The sequence below is a fragment of the Mandrillus leucophaeus genome, unplaced genomic scaffold (genome assembly GCF_000951045.1).
Source record: "Mandrillus leucophaeus isolate KB7577 unplaced genomic scaffold, Mleu.le_1.0 Scaffold25, whole genome shotgun sequence".
NCBI lineage: Eukaryota > Metazoa > Chordata > Mammalia > Primates > Cercopithecidae > Mandrillus > Mandrillus leucophaeus.
The window spans coordinates 5,621,407-5,643,573 of record NW_012102587.1 but is presented as its reverse complement, the minus strand read 5'-3'; the positions used below and the strand labels follow the sequence as shown (position 1 = coordinate 5,643,573).

The window sequence follows — 22,167 nt, the reverse complement described above, 5'->3', positions numbered from 1 at the left end:
GGCAGAGGTTACAGTGAGCCAAGATCCTGCCATTGCACTCTAGCCTGGGCAACAAGAGCAAAACTCCATCTCTTAAAAAAAAAAAAAAAAAAAAACACTGGTCAGCAAATCTAGATGAAATTTATTAAATTATTATTGTAACTTTTCTGTGAGTTTGAAATTTATTAAAAATTAAAACATTTTTTAAAATAGGAGAACTTGAATCCGTATGTATATAATTTTATTTATTTTTTATTTATTTATATCAATATCAGGTTAAATGTCACCAATATTGGCCAGAACCCACAGGCAGTTCATCTTATGGATGCTACCAAGTTACCTGCCACTCTGAAGAAGGAAACACTGCCTATATCTTCAGGAAGATGACACTGTTTAACCAAGAGGTAAGAAGGCCGGATGTCTGTTCATTAGGACTGTTGTGTTCAAGGTAAAGACTGAAAGCTGAAAATGTTTTTAGTTTGAGTATTGGTTACTTGGAAATACTATAAAAATTATTGAATTATTTATCTGCTTTAATGGGGTACTTTGGAATTTTATTAAGAGTATTCTATTCTATTACATAATTAATGTTTTTCTTTAGTTTCTATGACTTGATATGAATGATCAGTGAAAAAGTAGTCTAGTAAATAATACTTACTACAGTTACTACTTTGCCTATTCAGAATAGCTATTTAGGTATGTTTCATTATAAAAAAAACTTTTACTCCAAGTAGTGTCAGTACAGTATTTGGGTGTGTCTGTGGAAATGGAAAAAACAATAGAAAGCTATTAAATTGTTTTCCTTTTTTAAAAGAGTAGAGGAGAGCAACTTCACAGTCCGCTATGTATTAAGAAGGAAAAGGTTGTAACCAGGACCTTCTGACAGCAGATGGGGTGTAGATTTCTAATTGCCAGCTCTTAATTCTGTCTGAGTCAGTCCCCTTGGCTTCAATTGAAACTGATTAATAAATGATGGCTCAGTATCCCAATTGGAAGGTGTATCGGGAGAGCATCATGCTGCCAGTTCTGTAAGGCTGCTAGAGACAGTGCACCCTACTTTCTCTGCCTGCAGCTAGATATCCCCCTGCCAACCACCTTTGGTTTTGAAAGGGACTAAAAAAAGGAAATAACTGCTAGAGAAGAGCAAATAGCCCAAGCTATGAGTGCCCAGGACTATCCTATCAATGGTCAAGCCTTTGGAAATGAGAATTCCCCTCCAACCCCAAGAGCATGATTAAAGGAAACCAGAGAGATAGAGCCTTACTTACTAAAAGGGAAGAAGCCAGAAGTTGTGCTAATTTATAGAAAAGGAATCTGGCCTTGAATGAAGCTAAAATTACAAGAATTTTAAAATTTCAATATTTTATGGGCTAGAGTCCATCAGAATGAATTTAGGGTTTGGGGACATATACTGTGTAGCTCATGGTCTAGTGTAACAGGTCAAGCCAATACAACATTTCTTCGTTTTCTCAAATAGGTACTGAAAGATAGGCTATGTATGTTTATATAAAATAATGTCTATCTTTAGCATAGTCTCTATTATACTCCACCTGTAGATTATCCGTGACAGTTTTATGTACCATAGTGGCTTTTCTTTACACACCCTGAGTACATTAGAACTAAGACATGAGTTAGTTTCTAAAGTTTGAGCCAAACGTTATTGGGAAAATAAGTTTGCTCCCATAGATAAATACATACATGAATGGATTAATGATAGCAGATATTACCTCAAGTCTTGAATACCGTTTACTTTTCAGGAAGCTCTCTTTAGTGTAAATGGCAATAACCATAGTTATAATCATAGTATTGAATGACTGTAGCAACGGTTTATTGAGTATGTGGTGCCAAGTAGCTGATTGGGTGATTTACAGGTCCTCTCATGGAGTCTTTTTAGCATAAGACTGATGCTTTAAAGTATAGATGTTATTTCATTTTTCAGTTGAAGGAAATTATTTTCTGAAACATCGAATGCCATAACTGGCAGAGTCAAGATTTGAACCAAGATGTATCTAAACCTAATACTCTTACTGTCTCCATTATAGCAACCTTGGCTCTCCAAAAAGAATTAATCTCACTGATTTGACTTTGTGTTTTTATTAACTCCAATTTTTAATATACATTTATCTTGAGATTTTATTCTTCTGATTTCCATAATTTCATCTGTATTGTATGAGGATTAGTTCAGCTTTGTTCACAAAAAATGTTTTTTACTTTACCATTTTTGCTCGCCCAAGAATTCATTAGTTTTCTTTAAGCATTTCTCTGGTTCTTAATTTGTTTCTACCTATGTACTTGATTATCATTTTTAAAATACTTTACACATATAAAAATTGAGTTATAAAAAGAGTAGTAATGTAATTAGCCATTACTTAAATGGATACAACTATTTCTATAAAATAGTTTCTTTCCCTTTTGTTGAAATTTTGCATTCTAATGAGTTTATACATAACTTTTGGTGGAGAAGAGGAGTGGTTGGTTTTGCTTTCCTTCTAAAATTCCAGTGACATGAATATATTTTAAAGATAATGTCATAGTACCAACAGGTTCATATTCCTGCTGTGCAATAACAGACCAATACACTGAGACAGCGGGGATGCAGCAGATAAAGAGTTTAATGATCACCGGGTACCGAACAAGGAGATGGGAGGAGACCCTCAAATCATCTCCCCGAGGAGATGAGATCTGGGATGGGGTTTTGAAGGGGATGGTGGAGAGCAAGGGGCTGGGAAATTAAGGTCGTTGATTGGTTGGGATAAGGTGGATGAAATCATCAGGAGGTGGAAACTGCATTCTTTGGTGAGTTAGCTTATCTCAGGGTCCTTTAGACCGACTGAGTCAGTAGTTTCATTGGTCTGCAGGACCCAAAAGAACGTCTCAAAGGGGCAATTTAACATTTCATAATGTCCCAAGTTGTTATCTGTAGAGCAGTTAAGGGGAACTATAATCTTGTAATGGGGTCTCTGGGATTGAGGCAGCAGGCACTACACAACTATGAGGAAGCGGGTCAGAGAACAGCTGAACTAATGATCAATGCTAAGTGTGCTGCAAGCTGTGTTTAGTTTTCTATCTCCCCCTCCCTTCTTTCCTGATTAATTTTATGAGGTTTATAGGGACAATTTAAATAATGCATACGTCAAGGTGCATAATTTTTCATTTGTTCTTAGAAAAATGAAAGTCGTCCACTCACTCAGATCCAGTACATAGCCTGGCCTGACCATGGAGTCCCTGATGATTCGAGTGACTTTCTAGATTTCGTTTGTCATGTACGAAACAAGAGGGCTGGCAAGGAAGAACCTGTTGTTGTCCATTGCAGGTATTCTGTTTTCCATCTTTTATGAATGTATAGATGAACAGATAAGTCATTTTTAAAAGCGAGTACATATTTTGTCCTTATGTTGTTATTGTCACTGTAATAATTAGAACTCAAAGCTATGCTCTGAAGGTAGAAGGCAAAAGATATGTTCTAACATATGATTGGCAGTAACTTTATCAATAAGACATAAAAATAATACTGATTGCACTGATTCTTAAATGCTCCTCCTTTTCATATTTTGACACCTCTGAAATTGGTCTTAACAATTTACAATAGATTTGATGAAATACAGTACTGTGGGCTGTCTTAGTGCATTTGTGCTATGTAACAAAATATTTAAGATTGGGTAATTTAAAAGGAACAGAAATGCATTTGTTATACTTCTGGAGGCTGGGAAGTTCAAGATCAGGGTACACACAGGTTCTCATGAGGGTCTGATGAGGGCTGCTCTCTGCTTCCATTATGATACTTTGTTGTGTCATTCTCTGGACGGGACGAATACTGTTTCCCCACATGCTAGAAGGGACAGAAGGGGTGAACCCACTGTCTGAAGTCGTCTTATAAGGGCTCTAATCCCATCAGCCCTCATGACTTAATCACCTCCAAAGGGTCCCACCTTTTCTTTTTATTTTTGAGTTGGAGTCTCACACTGTCACACAGGCTGGAGTGCAATGGCATGATCACAGCTCACCGTAACCTCTGCCTCCCAGGCTCAAGTGATCCTCCTGCCTCAGCCCCTGCCCCCGCCCCCCGAGTAGCTGGAGGTACAGGTGCACCACCAAACCTGGCTAATTTTTGTATTTTTTTGTAAAGGTGGGTTTTTGCCATGTTGCCCAGGCTGGGAGCTCCTGGGCTCAAGGGATCCACGGATCTACTTTGGCCTCCCAAAGTGCTGGGATTACAGGTGTGAGTCACCATGCCTCACCGGTTCCACCTCCTAATATTATCACATTGGTGATTAAGTTTTAACATAGGAATTTTATGGGACACATTCAGACAATGGCTTAGGCATTAGGTTATAGCCTAATATTTAGATTCCCTTCCTTCTTCCTTGCCTATGGCTTCTCTTAAGACATTCATTGAGTACTCCTACCTCTCTTGAAGTGACCCTACCAAAGGATATGCTACTTCTAAAAGCTTTAAGTAAACAGCAGGCTACTCTTTCTTTCTTTGAGACCGAGGTCCCCTTCTGCCCTCAAAGGGCCAAATACAGTGACTCCAGGCTTTACTGCTACTGATCCAGAGATTAGGAGACAGTTGTTCCCTCCCTATTATGGCCACCTTTATTAAGTGATTTATTCAGAGGATATATTGAGGTATCTCTTTATCCTTAAACTTCCCAACACATTTTAAGAGTAGAGTTTCAAATAATCAAAACAGATTATAGACCAAAATTTGGGAGGTAAAGTAACAAGAGTGGTGAAACACCATTTTATATCCCAAGTCCCTGATGACTACTACATTCATGTTCACAGATTAGAAGTTAAAAAGTTGTTCTTGGCTATCTCAATGGTAAAATTTAATTTAAATTTTATTTAAAATGAGACCGGGAGCGGTGGCCCACGCCTGGAATCCCAGCACTTTGGGGGCTGAGGCGGGCAGATCACCTGAGGTCAGGAGTTCGAGACCAGCCTGACAAACATGTTGAAACCCCGTGTCTGCTAAAAATACAAAAAATATTAGCCAGGCATGGTTGCACACATCTATAATCCCAGCTGCTCGAGAGGCTGAGGCAGGAGAATCACTTGAGCCCAGGAAGTAGAGGTTGCAGTGAGTGGAGATCTCACCACTGTACTCCAGCCTAGGCGTGAGCGAGATTCTGTCTCAAAAAAAAAAAGATATATTTGAGTGTAAAATATTGTTGTCTTTTGTGCATTCATTGATAGCTTATTATTGGCATTCTATCATTTTGAATTTTAAAGAGGAGTTGCTCCAGTAAGCTTCTATTCCTTATTCAGATTTTAAAAACTGAAATTTAACTCCTTTAAAATAGTATTTTTCCAACTAATATGGTAGATGGAAGGTACAGAACATTTAATTAATATTAAATGAGTAAGTGCATTTTTTTTTCTGTTTTCAAAATATTCTGTATTTGGCTTCCTACTTTTATAATATAAAATATTAAAATGATATTGTTCTTCTATATTATAATTCAGTTTTATGCACAAAAGCCACAAATAGTATAACAGAATAGTATCAGTAGGATGTTGCCTATATTTGTCTTTTTTAGTGCTGGAATCGGAAGAACTGGGGTTCTTATTACTATGGAAACAGCCATGTGTCTCATTGAATGCAATCAGCCAGTTTATCCACTAGATATTGTAAGAACAATGAGAGATCAACGAGCCATGATGATCCAAACACCTGTGAGTATTGCACTTCATATACAAGTGTATATTCTTAACATGATGATTTTTGTTACCAATGTGTATTCTAAATCACATTTTTATCCTTTTTTATCTTTTCAATTCCTTGCCATGGTCAAATAAGCTCTAGCACAGGGGTAAGCAAACTACTGCCCAGTAGTCAAATCTGGCCTGTCACTTGTTTTTGTAAATAAAATTTTAGCGGAACACAGCCATGCTCATTTGTCTATGCCTACTTTGATATTATAGCTGCAGAGTTTAGAAGTTGCAACAGTACCGTAAGGCCTGCTATTTCTAAAATATTTAATATCTGACTTTTTACAGAAAAAGTTTTGCTAACATGCAAGTTGCCTGGCATATTAAATCTTGAGTGTTTAAACAGGCACAGAGGAACTTGTTTTGTATTATTTAGTCAAGTGGAATGCTGAGAATGATAGTATCCCTGAACTGGAGAATCTTGATAGACCTGCTTTCTGTGAAATAGCTGTGGTGAAATTGTTTTTCTTTTTACATAAGAACTTACATTGTAGCGGCCGGGTGTGGTGGCTCACGCCTGTAATCCCAGCACTTTGGGAGGCCGAGGCGGGCGGATCATAAGGTCAGGAGATCGAGACCATCCTGGCTAACACGGTGAAACCCCCCCGTCTCTACTAAAAATACAAAAAAAATCCGGGCGTGGTGGTGGGCAGCTGTAGTCCCAGCTACTTGGGAGGCTGAGGCAGGAGAATGGCATGAACCCGGGAGGTGGAGCTTGCAGTGAGCCAAGATCGCGCTACTGTACTCCAGCCTGGGCAACAGAACAAGACTCTCAAAAAAAAAAAAAAACTTACATTACCACAGCAAAAATTACAGAAATTAAGGTACTTTTTAGTGTATTCTACACTGAGTGTTAATTATGCTTTGGGAACCAAAAGAGGAATCATGGAATTTTAGTGTTAAAATTATCTTTTGTACTGATTAAACCATTGTGAAATAATAGCATTGTTGGTGAAATAGGTTACTTGAAGGAAATTGACCTATGCGATCCAGTAAGTGCCTATAATTTTTTTGTTCCTGTTTTGTGAGGCAAGAGTCTCGCTCTGTTGCCCAGGCTAGCATGCAGGGGTGTGATCATAACTCACTGCAGCCTCAGCCTCCCAAGCTTAACAATCCTCCCACCTCTGCTGGGACTACTGGCATAAGCCACCACATTGGGCTGATTTTTTTATTTTTGGTAGAGAGGGGAATCTCACTATGTTGCTTAGGCTGATCTTGAACTCCTGGGTTCAAGCTATCCTGCCACCTCAGTGTCCCAAAGTGTTGGGATTACAGGCATGAGTCACCATGCCCAGCCTGGTTTCTAATTACAGAAAATTTCAAACATAGGCAATATAATGAACATCATGTTTATACTCAGATCCCACATTTGCCATATTGTTTCATCTGTATAGCTGTTCACTTTCCCTGTATTTGAAGCAAATCTTAGATATATCATTTTGTTCATAATATTTTAGTGTGTATCTCTAAGATAAGGATTGATTTTCCTTTTAAATAAAAACACAGTACCATTATCACGCTGAACTGTAATCAATTTCTTAATATTATCAAATTGCCAGTATTTAAATTTCTAGTTGTTTCCTAAAAACCGTCCTTTTAAATTTATAACAGCTTTATTAAAATACAATTCACATACCATAAAATTCAGCCGCTTAACGTGTACAATTCAGTGGGTTTTGTGTATTACAGAGGCTTGCAACCATCGCTACTATATAATTTTTTTTTTTTAATTAATTTTTTTTTTTTAAGGTAGAGTTTCGCTCTTGTTGCCCAGGCTGGAGTGCAATGGCATGATCTCAGCTCAGTGCAACCTCCGCCTTCCGGGTTCAAGCAATTCTCCTGCCTCAGCCTCCCGAGTAGCTGGGATTACAGGCACCCGCCACCATGCCCAGCTAATTTTTGTATTTTAAGTAGAGACAGGGTGTCTCCATGCTGGCCAGGCTGGTCTTGAACTCCTGATCTCAGGTGATCCACACACCTTGGCCTCCCAAAGTGCTGGGATTACAGGCATGAGCCACCATGCCCAGCTATATAATTTTTAAAATATCTTCATACCCACCCCAAAGAAATCCAAGCTCATTAACAATTATTCCCATTTCCCCTCATACCCTCTCTAACCTCCCCCAACCCCCAACCTCCAACCTAGGCAATCACCAGTCTACTTTCTTTCTCCATAGATTTGCCTATTCTGGACCTTTTATATGAATGAGATCATACAGTTTGGTCTTTTCTAACTGCCTTCTTTTAAGTAGCATATTTAAAGGTTTATCTGTACTGCAGTATGTATCATTACCTCGTTCCTTTTTATTGTTCAATAATATTTCATTATAAGGATTTTTACCACATTTTGTTCATCCGTTAATCTGTTGATGGACATTTACTTGGTTTGTATCCACTTTTTGGCTATTATGAGTCATGCTGCCATGAATTTTTATGTGAACATACGTTTTCATTTATCTTGGGTATACCCAGGAGTGGAATTGCCAGGTCATGTTTTCATTCTGATTAACCTTTTGAGGGAACTGCCAGATGTTTCCAAATTTTCTGTACCATTTTGCAGTTCCTCCAGCAGTGTACGAGGATTTTGTTTTCTTCACATCATTGTCAACACGTGTTACTCTCTATCCTGCTGGGTATGAAGTAGTATCTCATTGTGAATTTGTTTTGCATTTCCCTGATAACTAATTGTATTAGTCTGTTTTCACACTGCTATAAATAAACACCTGAGACTGGGTAATTTATAAAGAAAAGAGGCTTAATTGACTCAGTGCCCCCAGGCTGTACAGGAATCGTGACTGGAAGGCCTCAGGACACTTACAATCACGGTGGAAGGCAAAGGGGAAGCAAGCATATCTTCACATGGCCCGCAGGAGAGAGACAGAAAGAAGCAGGAGGTGCTGCCTACTTTCAAACAACCAGGTCTTGTAGAGAACTCTGTCACGAGAACAGAAAGGAGGAGGTCTGCCCCCATTACTCAGTCATCTCCCACAAGGCGTTTCCTCCAACACTGGGAATTACTATTTGACATGAGATTTGGGTGAGGACACACAGCTAGCTAAACCATATCACTAATGATGTTAAGCATCTTTTCATGTGATAATTAGCTATTTTTTTGTATATATTTTTTGGAGAACTGTTCAAATCTTTTGCCTATGTTTGAATTTGGCTGTCATTTTATTGTCGAGTTGTAAGGTTTTTTTTATATTTTCTGGATAAAAGCTTCTGATCAGATCTGTGGTTTGCAAATATTTGCTTCCATTTTCTTTTTTTGTTTTCTTGATTATAATAGTTGATGCACAGAAGTTTTGAATTTGATGAAGTCTGGTTTATCTGTTTTTCCTTTATCGCTTGTGCTTTTGGTATCATAGATGAGAAATTATTACCTAACCCATCAATGAATCTACAAGTTTTATAGTTTTAGCTCTTGCATTTAAGACTGATCCATTTTGAGTTAATTATTGTGTGTGGTTTGAGGTAGGGTTCCAACTTAACTCTTGCATGTGGTTACCCACTTGTCCCAGCACCATTTGTTAAAATGACTGTTCTTTCCTGTTGAATTGTCTCAGGGCTCTTCTCAAAAATCAGTTGACCACAAATGTAAGGGCTTATTTCTAGACTTTTAATTCTATTCCATTGATCTGTATCTCTATTCCTATGCTAGTACTACACTGTCATCATTAGTGTAGCTTTGTTGTAAAATTTAAAATCAAGAAATGTAAATCCGTAACTCTTTCATTTTCCAGCTTGATTTAGCCATTCTGTGTCCCTTGCATTTTCATATGAATTTTGAATAAGTTTATTCTTTCCAGAAAAACAAACAAACAAAAAAAGACGGCAGCCAGAATGTTCACAGGGATTGGGTTGAATCTCTAGATCAAATTGGGAAGTATTGTTCTAATAGTGATATTACATCTTGCAAAGCATGAACACAGGATGGTCTTTCTGTTTAGTTGGGTATTCTTTAATTTTAATTGTAGTTTTCAGCATGCAAGTCTTGCATTTATTTAAACTTATTTCTCAGTATTTTAGTATGTTTTGGTGCTATTGTAAATAGAATTGTTTACTTTATTAACCAATAGTTTTGTGTGTGAGAGAGTGAATTTCTTAAGATTTTGTATTGACAGGATCATGTCATCATGTCATTTGCAAATAGAGATAAATTACTTCTTTCCAGTCTAGATGCCTCTTTCCTTTTTCTTTGTCTTTCTTTTATAAATATCCTGGATAGAACCTCCAGTAGAATGTTGAATAGAAGTGATGAGACCAAAACACTTGTCTTCTTCCTAATCTTAGAGGGAAAGTTTTTAGATTTTCACTAATTATCATATTAGCCATGGATTGTTTATAAATGCCCTTTATCAAGTTGAAGAAGATCCCTTTGTTACTTGTTCATTGAATGTTTTCATCCTGAAAGTGTGTTCAGTTTTGTTAAGTGCTTTTCCTGCATCTGAGATATCATGTGGTTTTTGGTCTTTTATTCTATTAAGGTGGTATATTACATTGATTTTTAGATGTTAAGTTGACCTTGCATTCCTGAGATAAATCTCACTTGGACATAGTATGTAATGCTTTTTATGTATTGCTTGATTTGGTTTGCTTGCATTTTCTTGAGATCTTATATCTATATTCTTACATAATAGGATTTTTAAAAAGATTTTAAGTATGGCAAAATACACATAAAATTTACCAGCTCAACCATTTTTAAATATACAGTTTAGTCGTGTTAATTATACTTACTTTTTTTGCAACCAATCTGCAATTTCTTGCAAAACCAAAACTGTACCCATTAAAAAACTCCCATTTTTCTCCTCCCCTCAGCCCTTGGTAACCACCATCCTACTTTCTGTTTCTTTGAGTTTGACTACTCTAGATACTTTATGTAAGTAAATTCATGTATTTGTCTTTTTCTTATTGACTTATTTCACTTAGATTAATGACCTCAAGATTCATCCAAGTTGTAGCATAAGTCAGAATTTCTTTCCTTTCTAAGAGTGAACATACCACATTTTCTTTATTCATTTATCTGTCTATCAGTGGACAGGGTTGCTTTTGCCTTTTGCCTATTGTGAATAATGCTGCTAAGAATATGGACGTATAAAGATCTCTTTGAGGCCCTGCTTTCATTTCTTTCAGGTATACACCTAGAAGAGGAATTCCTGGATCATAGAACACATGGGCTTTTGGTTTTGTTTTTATAATTTGTTTAAAATCAGAATTCAGATATAGTCTACACATTTTGATTGGTTTATATGTCTCTTAAATCTCTTTTAATTGAAAACTTCCTCCTTCATATCTTGTCTTTTTTTTTTTTTTTTTTGGTAATTTATTTGATAAACGAATCAGGTTATTTGCAATGTATTTCCAACGGCGTGAATTTTGCCAGTTTACATCCTCAAGGTGGTGTTCTCTGTGTTTCCTAAAAGTGGTACATGTATGGCTTAAGCATCTTAGGTCATATATTCTTTCTTCAAAAGCACATAATGTCTGATTGTCTTTCTTTTTGTGAAGTTAGCACCCTTGAGCAACCAATCCCTGCATTCATTAATTCATTAGATTTGCAAAATAATGATATTCTAATTCTATCATTCTGTCTGTATTAGGTGGACTACTTCTTTAAAGAGAAACTTCATATTTACTATTCGGTTAGCAAGTAGTATAGCATGTGTAGGAAAGGCAAGAAAAACATTTGATTCTTTCCCTTTATCTACAAGCTTTCAATATAATGAATCATTTACTAGCTTCCTCCAAGGGTGATGACTTAACTTTTGTTTGGGTATTATTTTGAAATCAAGGATTTAAACATAGTTGATGTGTTTCAACCCATTGTAGTTTTTTTGTTTTTGGTTTTTGGGTTTTTTTTGAGACGAGTTGGCTCTTGGTGCCCAGGCTGGAGTGTAATCCATCTTGGCTCACTGCAACCTCTGCCTCCCAGGTTCAAGCAATTCTCCTACCTTAGCCTCCCGAGTAGCTGGGATTGCAGGCGCCCACAACCAGGCCCAGCTAATTTTGTTTTTAGTAAAGATGGGGTTTCTCCATGTTGGTCAGGCTGATCTTGAACTCTTGACCTCAGGTGATCCGCCCACCTCGACCTCCCAAAGTGCTAGGATTACAGGGGTGAGCCACCGTGCCTGGCCTATAGTTATTTTTCTTAATGATACCCAAATTGTCCTATTTTTGGCCGGTGGGAACCTGTTCAGCTTGGCTTCTGAGTCCTTTTGTCAAGACCCTGGTAGCTTTGATAGCTTTGTTACTATCAGAAAATATGTCCAGGCCCAGCTTGTACACCTTGTGCCCCTGATTTAGAATCAGTAGTTTCTCCAAGAAGTGTGGTTCTGTGTATTGAGAAACTATTTTAGGCACCAACCTAAGGGCACTAAGGACTTTTATTTGCTTGGGTTAATTTTTGTCTCTCAAAATGTTAAATTGCACAACCAGGAAAATACATTTATCATAGGTTAATGCTTATGCTTCCAATACAAATTCAGGACCACAGTGTTTTTACTTAGCTTCTTTTACATCTTTAACAAGAATACTGGTTCTCTACAATATTAGCAGTGAAAGAGTTAGAATATCACAAGTACTCCACATTACACAACTGTTTCAAAATAACAACACTACCACTATGAACAGCATGGCTAATAAAAAGAGTTTTCCTTTTTTTCACAGCACTTTTTGCCCTTTGAGTATATTCTCCCACGGATATTCAGTCAAATTTTACTGAGGTGTTTATTTGTTTGTTTGTTTGCAGTATTTTTGAGACAAGAGTCTTGCTCTCTTGCCAGGCTGGTATGCAGTAGTGTGATCACCACTCATCGCATCCTCAACCTCCTTGGCTCAAATGTTCCTCCCGTCTCCACCTCCCAAGTATCTTAGGACTACAGGCACATGCCACAGCATCCATTTAATTTTTTTTTTCTTTTTTTGTAGACACAGGGTCTTGCCATGTTGCCCATGCTGGTCTTGAATTCCTGACCACAAGCGATGCTCCCACCTTGGCCTACGGAAGTGCTTTTATTACAGGCACAAGCTACCATGGTCAGTCAAATTACTATTTTAAAGTCCCTTCAGGGCCGGATGCGGTGGCTCACACCTGTAATCCCAGCACTTTGGGAGGCCAACGCAGGTGGGGATCACCTGAGATCAGGAGTTCAAGACCAGCCTGGCCAACATGGTGAAACCCTATCTCTACGAAAGTATAAAAATTAGCCGGGCATGGTGGCAGGTGCCTGTAATCTCAGCTACTCCGGAGGCTGAGGCGGGAGAATCTCTTGAACCTGGGAGGCAGAGGTTGCAGTAAGTCGAGATTGTGCCATTGCACTCTAGCCTGGGTGACAGAGTGAGACTCCGTCTCAAAAGAAAATGCCCCTTCAAATAGCTCTCCTCTATATGGTTGTCATCAACTAGATACGCACATTGATGAGTTTCATGATATTGTCAATTCTTAGGGATTTAAAAATTTTTGTAATTATATGCTATATTTACATTATTCCAAAGTATAAATCTAAAAAGAAGGAAGGTATATTTAATGAAGGCTAGTCTCTGTACCTCTCCTGCTCCCTTTTCCCTCCATCCCTTTATAAGAAACTATGTTTAAAATAATTTATTCTTCCATTGCTTTTTTTTTCTTGACATATACCGACATAGATATTTGTATTTTCCTCCCTTTCTTTTATGAAGGTAATATATTACATGTACTTTACCTACCTTGCTTTTCTTTACTTAATAAAATAACCCACTCTATAGTTTGTAGACTTTTATACCTTTTCTTCCCAACTAGCTAGTATTCCACTGTGAGAATGTACAGTAGTCACCTGGTCCCTGTTGATGGCAATTAAATTGTTTCCACCTTTTGTGTTATAAATAGGCAATGAATAGCCTCGCTTGTGAATATGTGTTTTCAGTTTCTTTTTCTGGTTAATTTTTTGGATAGATTCTTAGAAGTGGGATTGCTGGGTTAAGAGGTAAATTCGGTTAATTTTGTTATATGCTGCCAAATTCCCCTTTATAGAGGCTGCAGTATTTTAACATCCCTACTAACAACATATAAGTGAGTTTTGCCAATAAAATATAGTGCCAAACTTTATTTTTTAACCAGTCTAGACTGTTAGTGAAAAATGGTATCTTTGTGCAGTTTTTTTTTTTTTTTTAAGTAAGCAAGCCAAGTGAGATGTTTGTCTTTTTTGGGGGAAGAGGGCAGTTTTCTGACTTTTCTGATCAATTCTGTTTTTTATATTTTATTTTTCAGAGTCAATACAGATTTGTATGTGAAGCTATTTTGAAAGTTTATGAAGAAGGCTTTGTTAAACCCTTAACAACATCATCAAATAAATAAGAAAGCAGAAAAATCTGGGATATGTGTTGGAAAACTACTTTCCCTTATGTTCACTGTGCCATAATGCTGCTCGCAGGAAATGGCATTTTACAAAAAAAAAATGAAGAACTCAAAAAAAACTTTGAAAACTTCAGCACTGTTGCACTTTATGTTTAAAAAATGTCACTCTTTCAAAATCTATAACTCATGTATTTGAAGACTGTTTCATGCTTTGCTCCGAACAAATAGTAAATAACTGAGTATGTTCAGGGTAATTTATGAAATTTTGTAGTGGTGCCATGCAATCCCCTTTTGGTAGAATTGCCACAAACAAGGCTCAAAATTCTCATCATCTCTGTTATACACCTGTATCATGAAAGCAAAAAGAAGTAAACATCAGGAGTCAGCTCTGGTCTTTTGCAGTGGTTTGCGTACTTACTATACTGATTACCAGATTTTATTTTTAAAATTTTAGCAATATCATTCTTAATATTAGCCAATACACTGCCTATGGATGCAGCACGTTTCTCCCTGCACACCCCTGTAGAGACCTGCCTGCTGCTCAGAAGAAGAAAGGTGGAATTTGCTGTTCCCAGGAAATGCTGCACATGTCCATTTACCAGCATCTTATAGAAAATATAAATATGAATCTACAAATTCTCTTGGATTTAATAATGTAACTTATATTTATCATAAGGTTGGCTTATTCCAAATCATGTGATTTCACATACTTGATGTAAAAGAATGCATGCATTGTGTCTTAACCCCTTAAGTGCCTTGAGACGTCCTTGTATGTCTAACGAAAAGGCACTCATTTGACCCCACTAGGAGGTATATATGTATATTGTACATTCTTATATTTTTATGCATTTTGAATAAGTTCACATTTTAAAAAACAGCTATATTGAGTGTTATACAGTCAAAGAAGGGTAAGGAAGTCCTGTTTCTTACTCAGTACTTGTGATTTGCTGTAAGAAGCAAAGATAATTGTGTTCTACTGAGTGCGCACTGCTGCTATGGAATTGTTCAAAATCTGCACATTCCTTTACTTGAGGGACTGAGAGGTTACAGTTTAGCAGCTCAACTTTAAAAGATGCTTTATGCTTCAAATTTCATATTTATTTCATCCCTAACTTTAGGAAGACATCTAACATGCACATTAATGTTAAACATATTGATACTCTAAGCTAAAGTTAGAGCAAATAATTGTGATTTATTCATATCCGTAACTAAAATATTATTCTTTAGCACTTATTTCAGTTAATATCAAGCTTTGTTCACATTGATAAATTGATTGGGATTCTTCAAAGAATGAAACATTGACTTATTTCTTAAGTGTAAATCACTCAATAACTAAAATGAGAGTTTTCTTGGTTTTTTTGTGTACAATTAAATTATTCCATTTTATGTATACTTATTAAGTTATAAGCATGTTAGTAAGGAGACTTTTGACTGTCCAGCCTAATGGAGGATCTGATTCCCATTAAGGATATGGGAATTCCCATATTTAAGTCTACAGAGAGATAGAACTTTAACATTGCCCAGTTTGATACAAGTGAAAATTTGCTCACCTATTCAAATGTTATTTTACACAATTATGTGGATTGCAGTTTTAAAAGATTCATTTCCTAGCAGTTTCTGAATATTTCTGTAAGATCTTGATAAAGTTTAGAGTCAAATGGTAGATATTTTGGAAAGCCATTTAGTATGAGGAGAAAAGTACACATTTTAAATCTTTGGTATAGTCTAAATGATGTCATTTCAAACATTCAAAACTCATAATAGTAAATTTCAGGAAATTAAGCTCCTAAACATTAATAGCCAAGATACCAAATAAATTATAATATTAAAATATTTAAGTTTATTTAAAGAGAGAAGTAAACATAACCTTAAGTCGAAGAGAAATTCTCTTATCTATTTCCTGACTACACAGTCAAAACAATATAAGATAGTAATTTATAATCTATTTGATCATTCTGTTCTATAGACAGACAAATATAATGTAGGCTGCTATATGGCATGATAAATTAAAAACTGCAAAAGTAAAATTATGTTGGGGTCTACATATTAAATAACTGTTTTGGCAGTTTTTCACCTTAATTTTAAAATAAAATTTGTTCTATCTGTATGGACAGAATATGACAACCATAGACCAAAAGATACCGTTGTATAGATGTAAAGAGACAAAAGTCATGGTTGACATGTTCTTTAATTTAGGGCCTTGTTTATACTTGTGAGTTTAATAATTTCTTGGCAATGAGCACTGCTGCCTTTTTGAATCTTCAATGCCTGTCTTTAAATGCCAATCATTAGAAGTTTAGAATTACATTTAAATTTCTCACGTATGAATTTTTCATCTGGGAACTACCCACTGTCATTATTTTTATGTGCAGAAAAGATCCTTTTTTAAAACCATATTTATTGGGATCTTATTTAAATTTAAACTATCCTTTACAACTTCTTAAAATGAATATGCTAATAGATAAGACTTTATCCATTACATCTAAGAATGTTTTAACCTGTATATCAATCTAAATAGGTTTCTAGAAATAATCCTAGCTTTCACACACCATGTAGTTCTAGACTCCATCCATATCAGTGTAACATTGTGTGATAAAATGCCAAATTTCTTGTATCTAAGCTACCCTCCCACTCTTCCAGCCACCCCTACCTCCCACCTTGACACCCTTAAGAAAGCAGTGCTGACTTTTATTCTGACAAGTGGAAATCAATAGTGGTTAATCAAGTGGATTTTGTAAATGCTAAGAAGTGTTTGTGAAAACCTTCCCTTTCTGAGTTAGGACCGTTTTTTCATGTTCATTTCAGGTGTTTTATTGAGCATCTGATTTGTGTCAGCGCCATGTAAATACGATTAGGAGTATTTGGAATAGACCTTACATTCACCAGAAGATTGAGAGTATTTGTTAAACCAATGCATCCATTCAAAATAGAGGCAGGGTAAACAGCCTAAGAAATGATTTCCTTTCTACAGTCTGCTAGGAGAAAGAGGTGATAGGGGAATGGTTGATGATTTTAATCAAGAGTAAAGGGCACATTTATTATATGAAATCTGACTTCAGTTGTGCAAAGGTATGTTAAGACATTAAGACAATTGCTGGAAGGTTTCAAATATGTGTACACAACACATAGAGATACTTTTATGTGTTTATTTATATGTATATTTCACAAAGGCTAATGCCCACAGAGGAAAATTAGTATTTTAACTTACAGGTTATCATCTGCTGGCAGGGTCTGATCAGGTCTAGAGGATTTAAGCAAAAGTCTCCTGTCTTCTATCTCCACTAGAAGTACTGCAGCTTGAGAGCTGAAAGGAACTCGAAAAATGTTATCCAGTCTTCACTTACCCCATTTTTATCGGCATTAGGAAACAGGGTCCAGCAATGATTATTGATTTAGCAGTCTGGTCTTACATGATCTGCTTTCTAATTATCTAGTAGTCCTATATTATACTGGAACTTCAATAAATTATAACCTATATGAATATCATAAATTCTTGCGAATTTTTGTCTATTTCCACTAGAGAAGCATACTCAGCCAGTGTTTTCACTTAATAACTATGATGACCTTAAAAGATGTCACTTAAGTTAGGAAATAAGCAGGTTTCAGAAGTGATTCTAATTAGGACCCCCACTCAGTTTGCTAGTCATGCCTGCCTGACAGAACATAAGCTTTTGTAAAGTATTTAGACTGATACACATGCAGTATGAAAACATTATAGACTGCAATTAGAAGACTAATTTTTTAAAAGCACTCAAAATGTAGAACTAAGATTTAGAATATATGTCCATTTATAATGAAATAATTTATGTTCATAATGTGAACATGTAAGAGAAGTAAATAAAGCATTACTTGTTTTATAATCTTATCAGGAAGAGAGAATGAAACAGTTTATAACAATGTGCTATTTAATATCTGTATTTTGAACATTTAAAATACTCTGATGGTAAGGTTGCCAAAGTAATTTTCAATTCATAAAAGTTGTTTATACCACAATAATGTGGGATATGTTTACAGGCTCTTATTTCGTGGTAGTTACTTTATAGTTCAGATGAATTTGCATTTCAGTCACTTATAGTAAATACAGTATAGTAAATATTTGTTGGACTAAACATCTCAATAATAGGACACAGATAAATTATGCAACAGCCTGCTTTTATGAAAGCTGGTGCATTATGTAAGCTGCCACAGTTAATACTTTGTATTAACATTGCTTACTTCCCCATTTGCTTCACCTATCTTGACTACAGTTGCTGGAACCATTCTTTTTGTGGTGCTTCCTCCAAGTGAAATAACTGTTATTAAAACCTACTGGATTAATTTTATCAAATGCCAGACTTACTGATCTGTTGGCAGAGATTTATTGGTGTCTCAGTGTGATCACAATACAAGTTGTAGCAACCATTTTATAAAACTCTTAGAGAATTATGTAGATAAAATGGAAATTACATAATCCTAAAACATTTTTGAGGGCTAATTGATAATTTCAGCAATTTTATCAAGAACCCAATAAACTAATCCCTAATTTGTATGTTTTTTTGTTCAACTTACCATGTCTACAATCATTATCAACACTATTTTATTACATATAGACTTAACTGATTCTCAGCAATTACTACAGTGTGTCTTACAGCGTTATAAAAAACAAACAGCAATCTCTGTGTCTGCCAGAAATTAGACTTTTTTTTTTACAGTCCTGATTAATTTGTTGTGAGTAGACATCACATAATTACTTCTGTTTGCATATAAATTTGCTGCTATTTATGTTTTTCTACTGTAGTATGCTATTGATTTCTGAAGTTGTAATCATTATAATTTTTATTTTAGTAATCCAAGCTAAATGGGCAACCAGAAGTAATATCTGCTAGGGTGCAATCCATCAACATTAGTTCAGTGCATACATAAGTAAACCAGTTTAAAAAATTTTTACAAAGCAAAAGGTAGTAGCAATATTGCTAGTTAAAGACTACCATTTTAGGGAAAAGTTCAAAGGTTTAACTTCCTGAAACCTTTTAAAATCTTCAGTGCAAGAATGAAAATGTTTGAAAGCCTTGTTAAGCTCATAAAAGTTTCAGTTAAACACTGTAGAGTTTCCTACCTTTGTTGTGTAAAGGATATAGAAAATATTTTTCTATGGACAGAAGGTTGAAACTGTTAACTTCTTTAATTTCATTGTTTAAAGGAGATAAAATGATATTTGTATGTCTTTCATGCTGTAAAGAAAATGAATGTATCTTTCAAATGTCATTAGAATTATGGCTTGATTCTAAGGATACTCTATTTGTTTTAAAAAAGTCTGCAAGGGATTGAAAAGAAAGGGAAGAGTATTACACTTCATTGTACAAAATGTAATTTTAGAAGAAAAACTAATTTTCATTATAAACAAGAGCAATCATTATTGAAGCATATTTCAAATATAATGTACATTCTTTTTCATTTTGCTCTGCCTCTAGAATAGAAACTTTTCAGAAAATTTGCACATACTGTTTTTAAGTGTAAAATAATTCTAGACTTTTGGAGTGTGGATGGATGTTTGTGTGTGAAGGTAATAAATGTGTTGTGCATGTGTTTACCATGGAGAACGTTTCCAGGCTTTGTCAAATGAGGACATTGTTGTGAGGATGTGACTTTTGTGAAGCCAGAAAACTGTGCCTAAGATTCATTACAGTGAGTGTGTGCAGCGGCCCCTGACCCAGTCAATGGTTTTTGCCTTTTTATTCCCAATGTCGTGGACAGTGAAGACCACTTGGCCCAACTCTGAATTGTAGCAGTGGTGTCTTATATGCTTAAGAGTTTATATTAATTCAGCTGAACAAAAGCTACATTTTAAACTACCTTTGTAGGTATGATTAATATGTGCAACAGTTTCTTTAAAAGGTAGTATTTATCACTCATTAAACTTGACTCAGTGAGGACTCATTATTTTTATTTCTCTTTCCCCCTCTCCAACTTTTTAACAATCACTAATTTAACACTTTGTGAAGTAAGTACTCAAGTACAGTGATCTCTTTCATGAACTTTGCTATAGCTGTTGAAAGGATTGGTGTCAGGCTCTCTCAACCCTGGGAGTTACCAAAATTTAGCAATTATTACTTGTGGTAAGCTTAAATGCCACATTGCGAAGTAAAATTGTTACCAGGAATTCATCAAGGAGGAGGAGATAGACCTGCTCACACCCTTAGACCCAAATAGGTGCTGCTGGTTCATGCTTTCTCCACAAATGGGCAGTTAGGTACTTCCCCACTATAGTCACAGTTGAGCCCATTTTAACATATATTCAAAGAAGCTTTTTAGTTTCTACTCCTGAATTGTAGTGTTCCAGTTATTTGCCTTCCTGGGTAAGAAAATTTTAATCCAAGTCTGGTATTCTCTGGCACCTGTCTTTTCCAGTCCTTCAGTGAGTTGGCAAGATTAGAGTAGGTCAAATTTCAATGCTCAATTTGATTTTTTGAATTTTAAATAGCACTTTATTTCATGCTGACCACCAACTTAATTTATACATTTTAAAATAAAATTATCCTAGAAGTTTTGTAAATACGGGAAAATTTTAATTAGTATTGGAGGTCATTAGATTGGACGCAAGTTTAAATATAATGATCTCTTCATAGCTTATTTGATGTTTTAAGAGGCAACTTGTGTGATCTTAGCTTTGCAAGTTTTCTGTAATTTATGTAGCACAATAAAGGATACCCAGTTGAGTGTGTTACTGGACTCTGAGTTCTCAGCTAGTTTCATCTAAGCTTGGTTTATTATCATTTCTGCTTTGGATTTTTTTGTGCATCATATGAATACTTGGAAATCCATTTGTTTTCAGTGTAGTACCTAGGGTGAAGCAGATGCTGCACAAGTAAGTTTAAGGGAATAAAAGTCCCGACACTTATATACATGTTGAGGGGCACGATTTAAGAGACTGAAACAGTTTACATTAAACTGTTTTTATTTTCTGCCAGTAGACTCTATCTGCTTAAAAAAATAAAAATTGTTCAACCCAGTGTTCTCCAGCATCAGGACATTACAGTTGTAATCTATGTTGTAATCTTTTCAAATAAGAAAAGCTACTCCTTATTCTCTACAGTGTAGGCTTAATTTTAGAACCAATAATTTGCTATATCTGCATTATTGATATTTTTAAGTAGTAGTTTTAAAAATAATTATTTCTATGTGGAGGGTGTTTTAATTTGGGATTTTTTTTCTTGTAACAGGTGCTATTTGTAAATATGAAGGGGGAAAGTCACTTAGTTAAAAGTCTAGCTTATGTCATAATTAAAATACAATTATACATGTCATGTTTGATTCTATTAAACTAGTGACAAAACAACTGGTCCCTTAGTTTCTTAGATTACCTTTCCCCCCATTTCACAAAAATATCTCTTTCCGTATGATCTCATAATTGAGGCAAAGAAGCTAAGGGTTTATTTAAAATGTGTATAAGCTTGAATTTGGTCAACACTGCATAATTTGAAATCACTCTGCATTTGTCACTGCAGCTTACTGTATGCTTGAAAGGCCTTGTGTATTTGTCTTAATTTTAGTGAAAAAGAATTTCTGCCATTCATGTACAAAAAAATTACAAATACAGCAAACAAGATAAAAATGCTGGTTTGCATTAATACTGTTTTAGTCTTAAGAGCAATTTATACTATGTGAAATGCTGTTACACATATTTTGTTGGCCATATTTCATTTTGAGAAACAGTTGTTCAGGTACAAACATGAAAAAAAAAACTAGCTATGACTCTTAATGTTCAATTGCAAAATAAAGATGTGCTTTAGTAATCTAAAGTATAGAAGTTTTGAAGATTATTTTATGGGAGTTTTTTCATGGGCTTTTCTAACAGTGGTTCTATTTAGTAATTGGTTATCAAGAATGATGAGTAAAATTTGTTTCTGGAGTTACTGACTCACATAGTGGCTGTATTTGAGGAAAGGGAGTAGGTGAGGAAGTAAAAGGGAGTTAGAAGATTAAACAGTGTCTGAAGAGGCCGGGTGCAGTGGCTCACGCCTGTAATCCCGGCATTTTGGGAGGCTGAGGCGGGCGGATCATGAGGTCAGGAGATCGAGATCATCCTGACCAACATGGAGAAACCCCGTCTCTACTAAAAATACAAAATTTAGCTGGGAGTGGTGGTGCACGCCTGTAGTCCC

General features: G+C 35.7%; 1 protein-coding gene across 2 annotated transcripts in view; it reads left to right on the top strand.

The window, feature by feature from the left end:
- The window catches only part of PTPN4 (protein tyrosine phosphatase, non-receptor type 4 (megakaryocyte)), a 242,281-nt gene extending 220,477 nt beyond the window's left edge, over nucleotides 1-21,804 (top strand). Inside the window, exons 24-27 of one of the 2 annotated variants that reach the window (XM_011983430.1) lie at nucleotides 255-383; nucleotides 3,144-3,292; nucleotides 5,523-5,658; nucleotides 13,940-21,804. In XM_011983430.1, the coding sequence (XP_011838820.1) occupies nucleotides 255-383; nucleotides 3,144-3,292; nucleotides 5,523-5,658; nucleotides 13,940-14,026 (501 nt within the window). In that variant the 3' untranslated portion in view covers nucleotides 14,027-21,804. The remainder of the gene's footprint in view (nucleotides 1-254; nucleotides 384-3,143; nucleotides 3,293-5,522; nucleotides 5,659-13,939) is intronic. The other variant, XM_011983431.1, reaches the window with a different exon arrangement.
- Nucleotides 21,805-22,167: the final 363 nt, after the last annotated feature.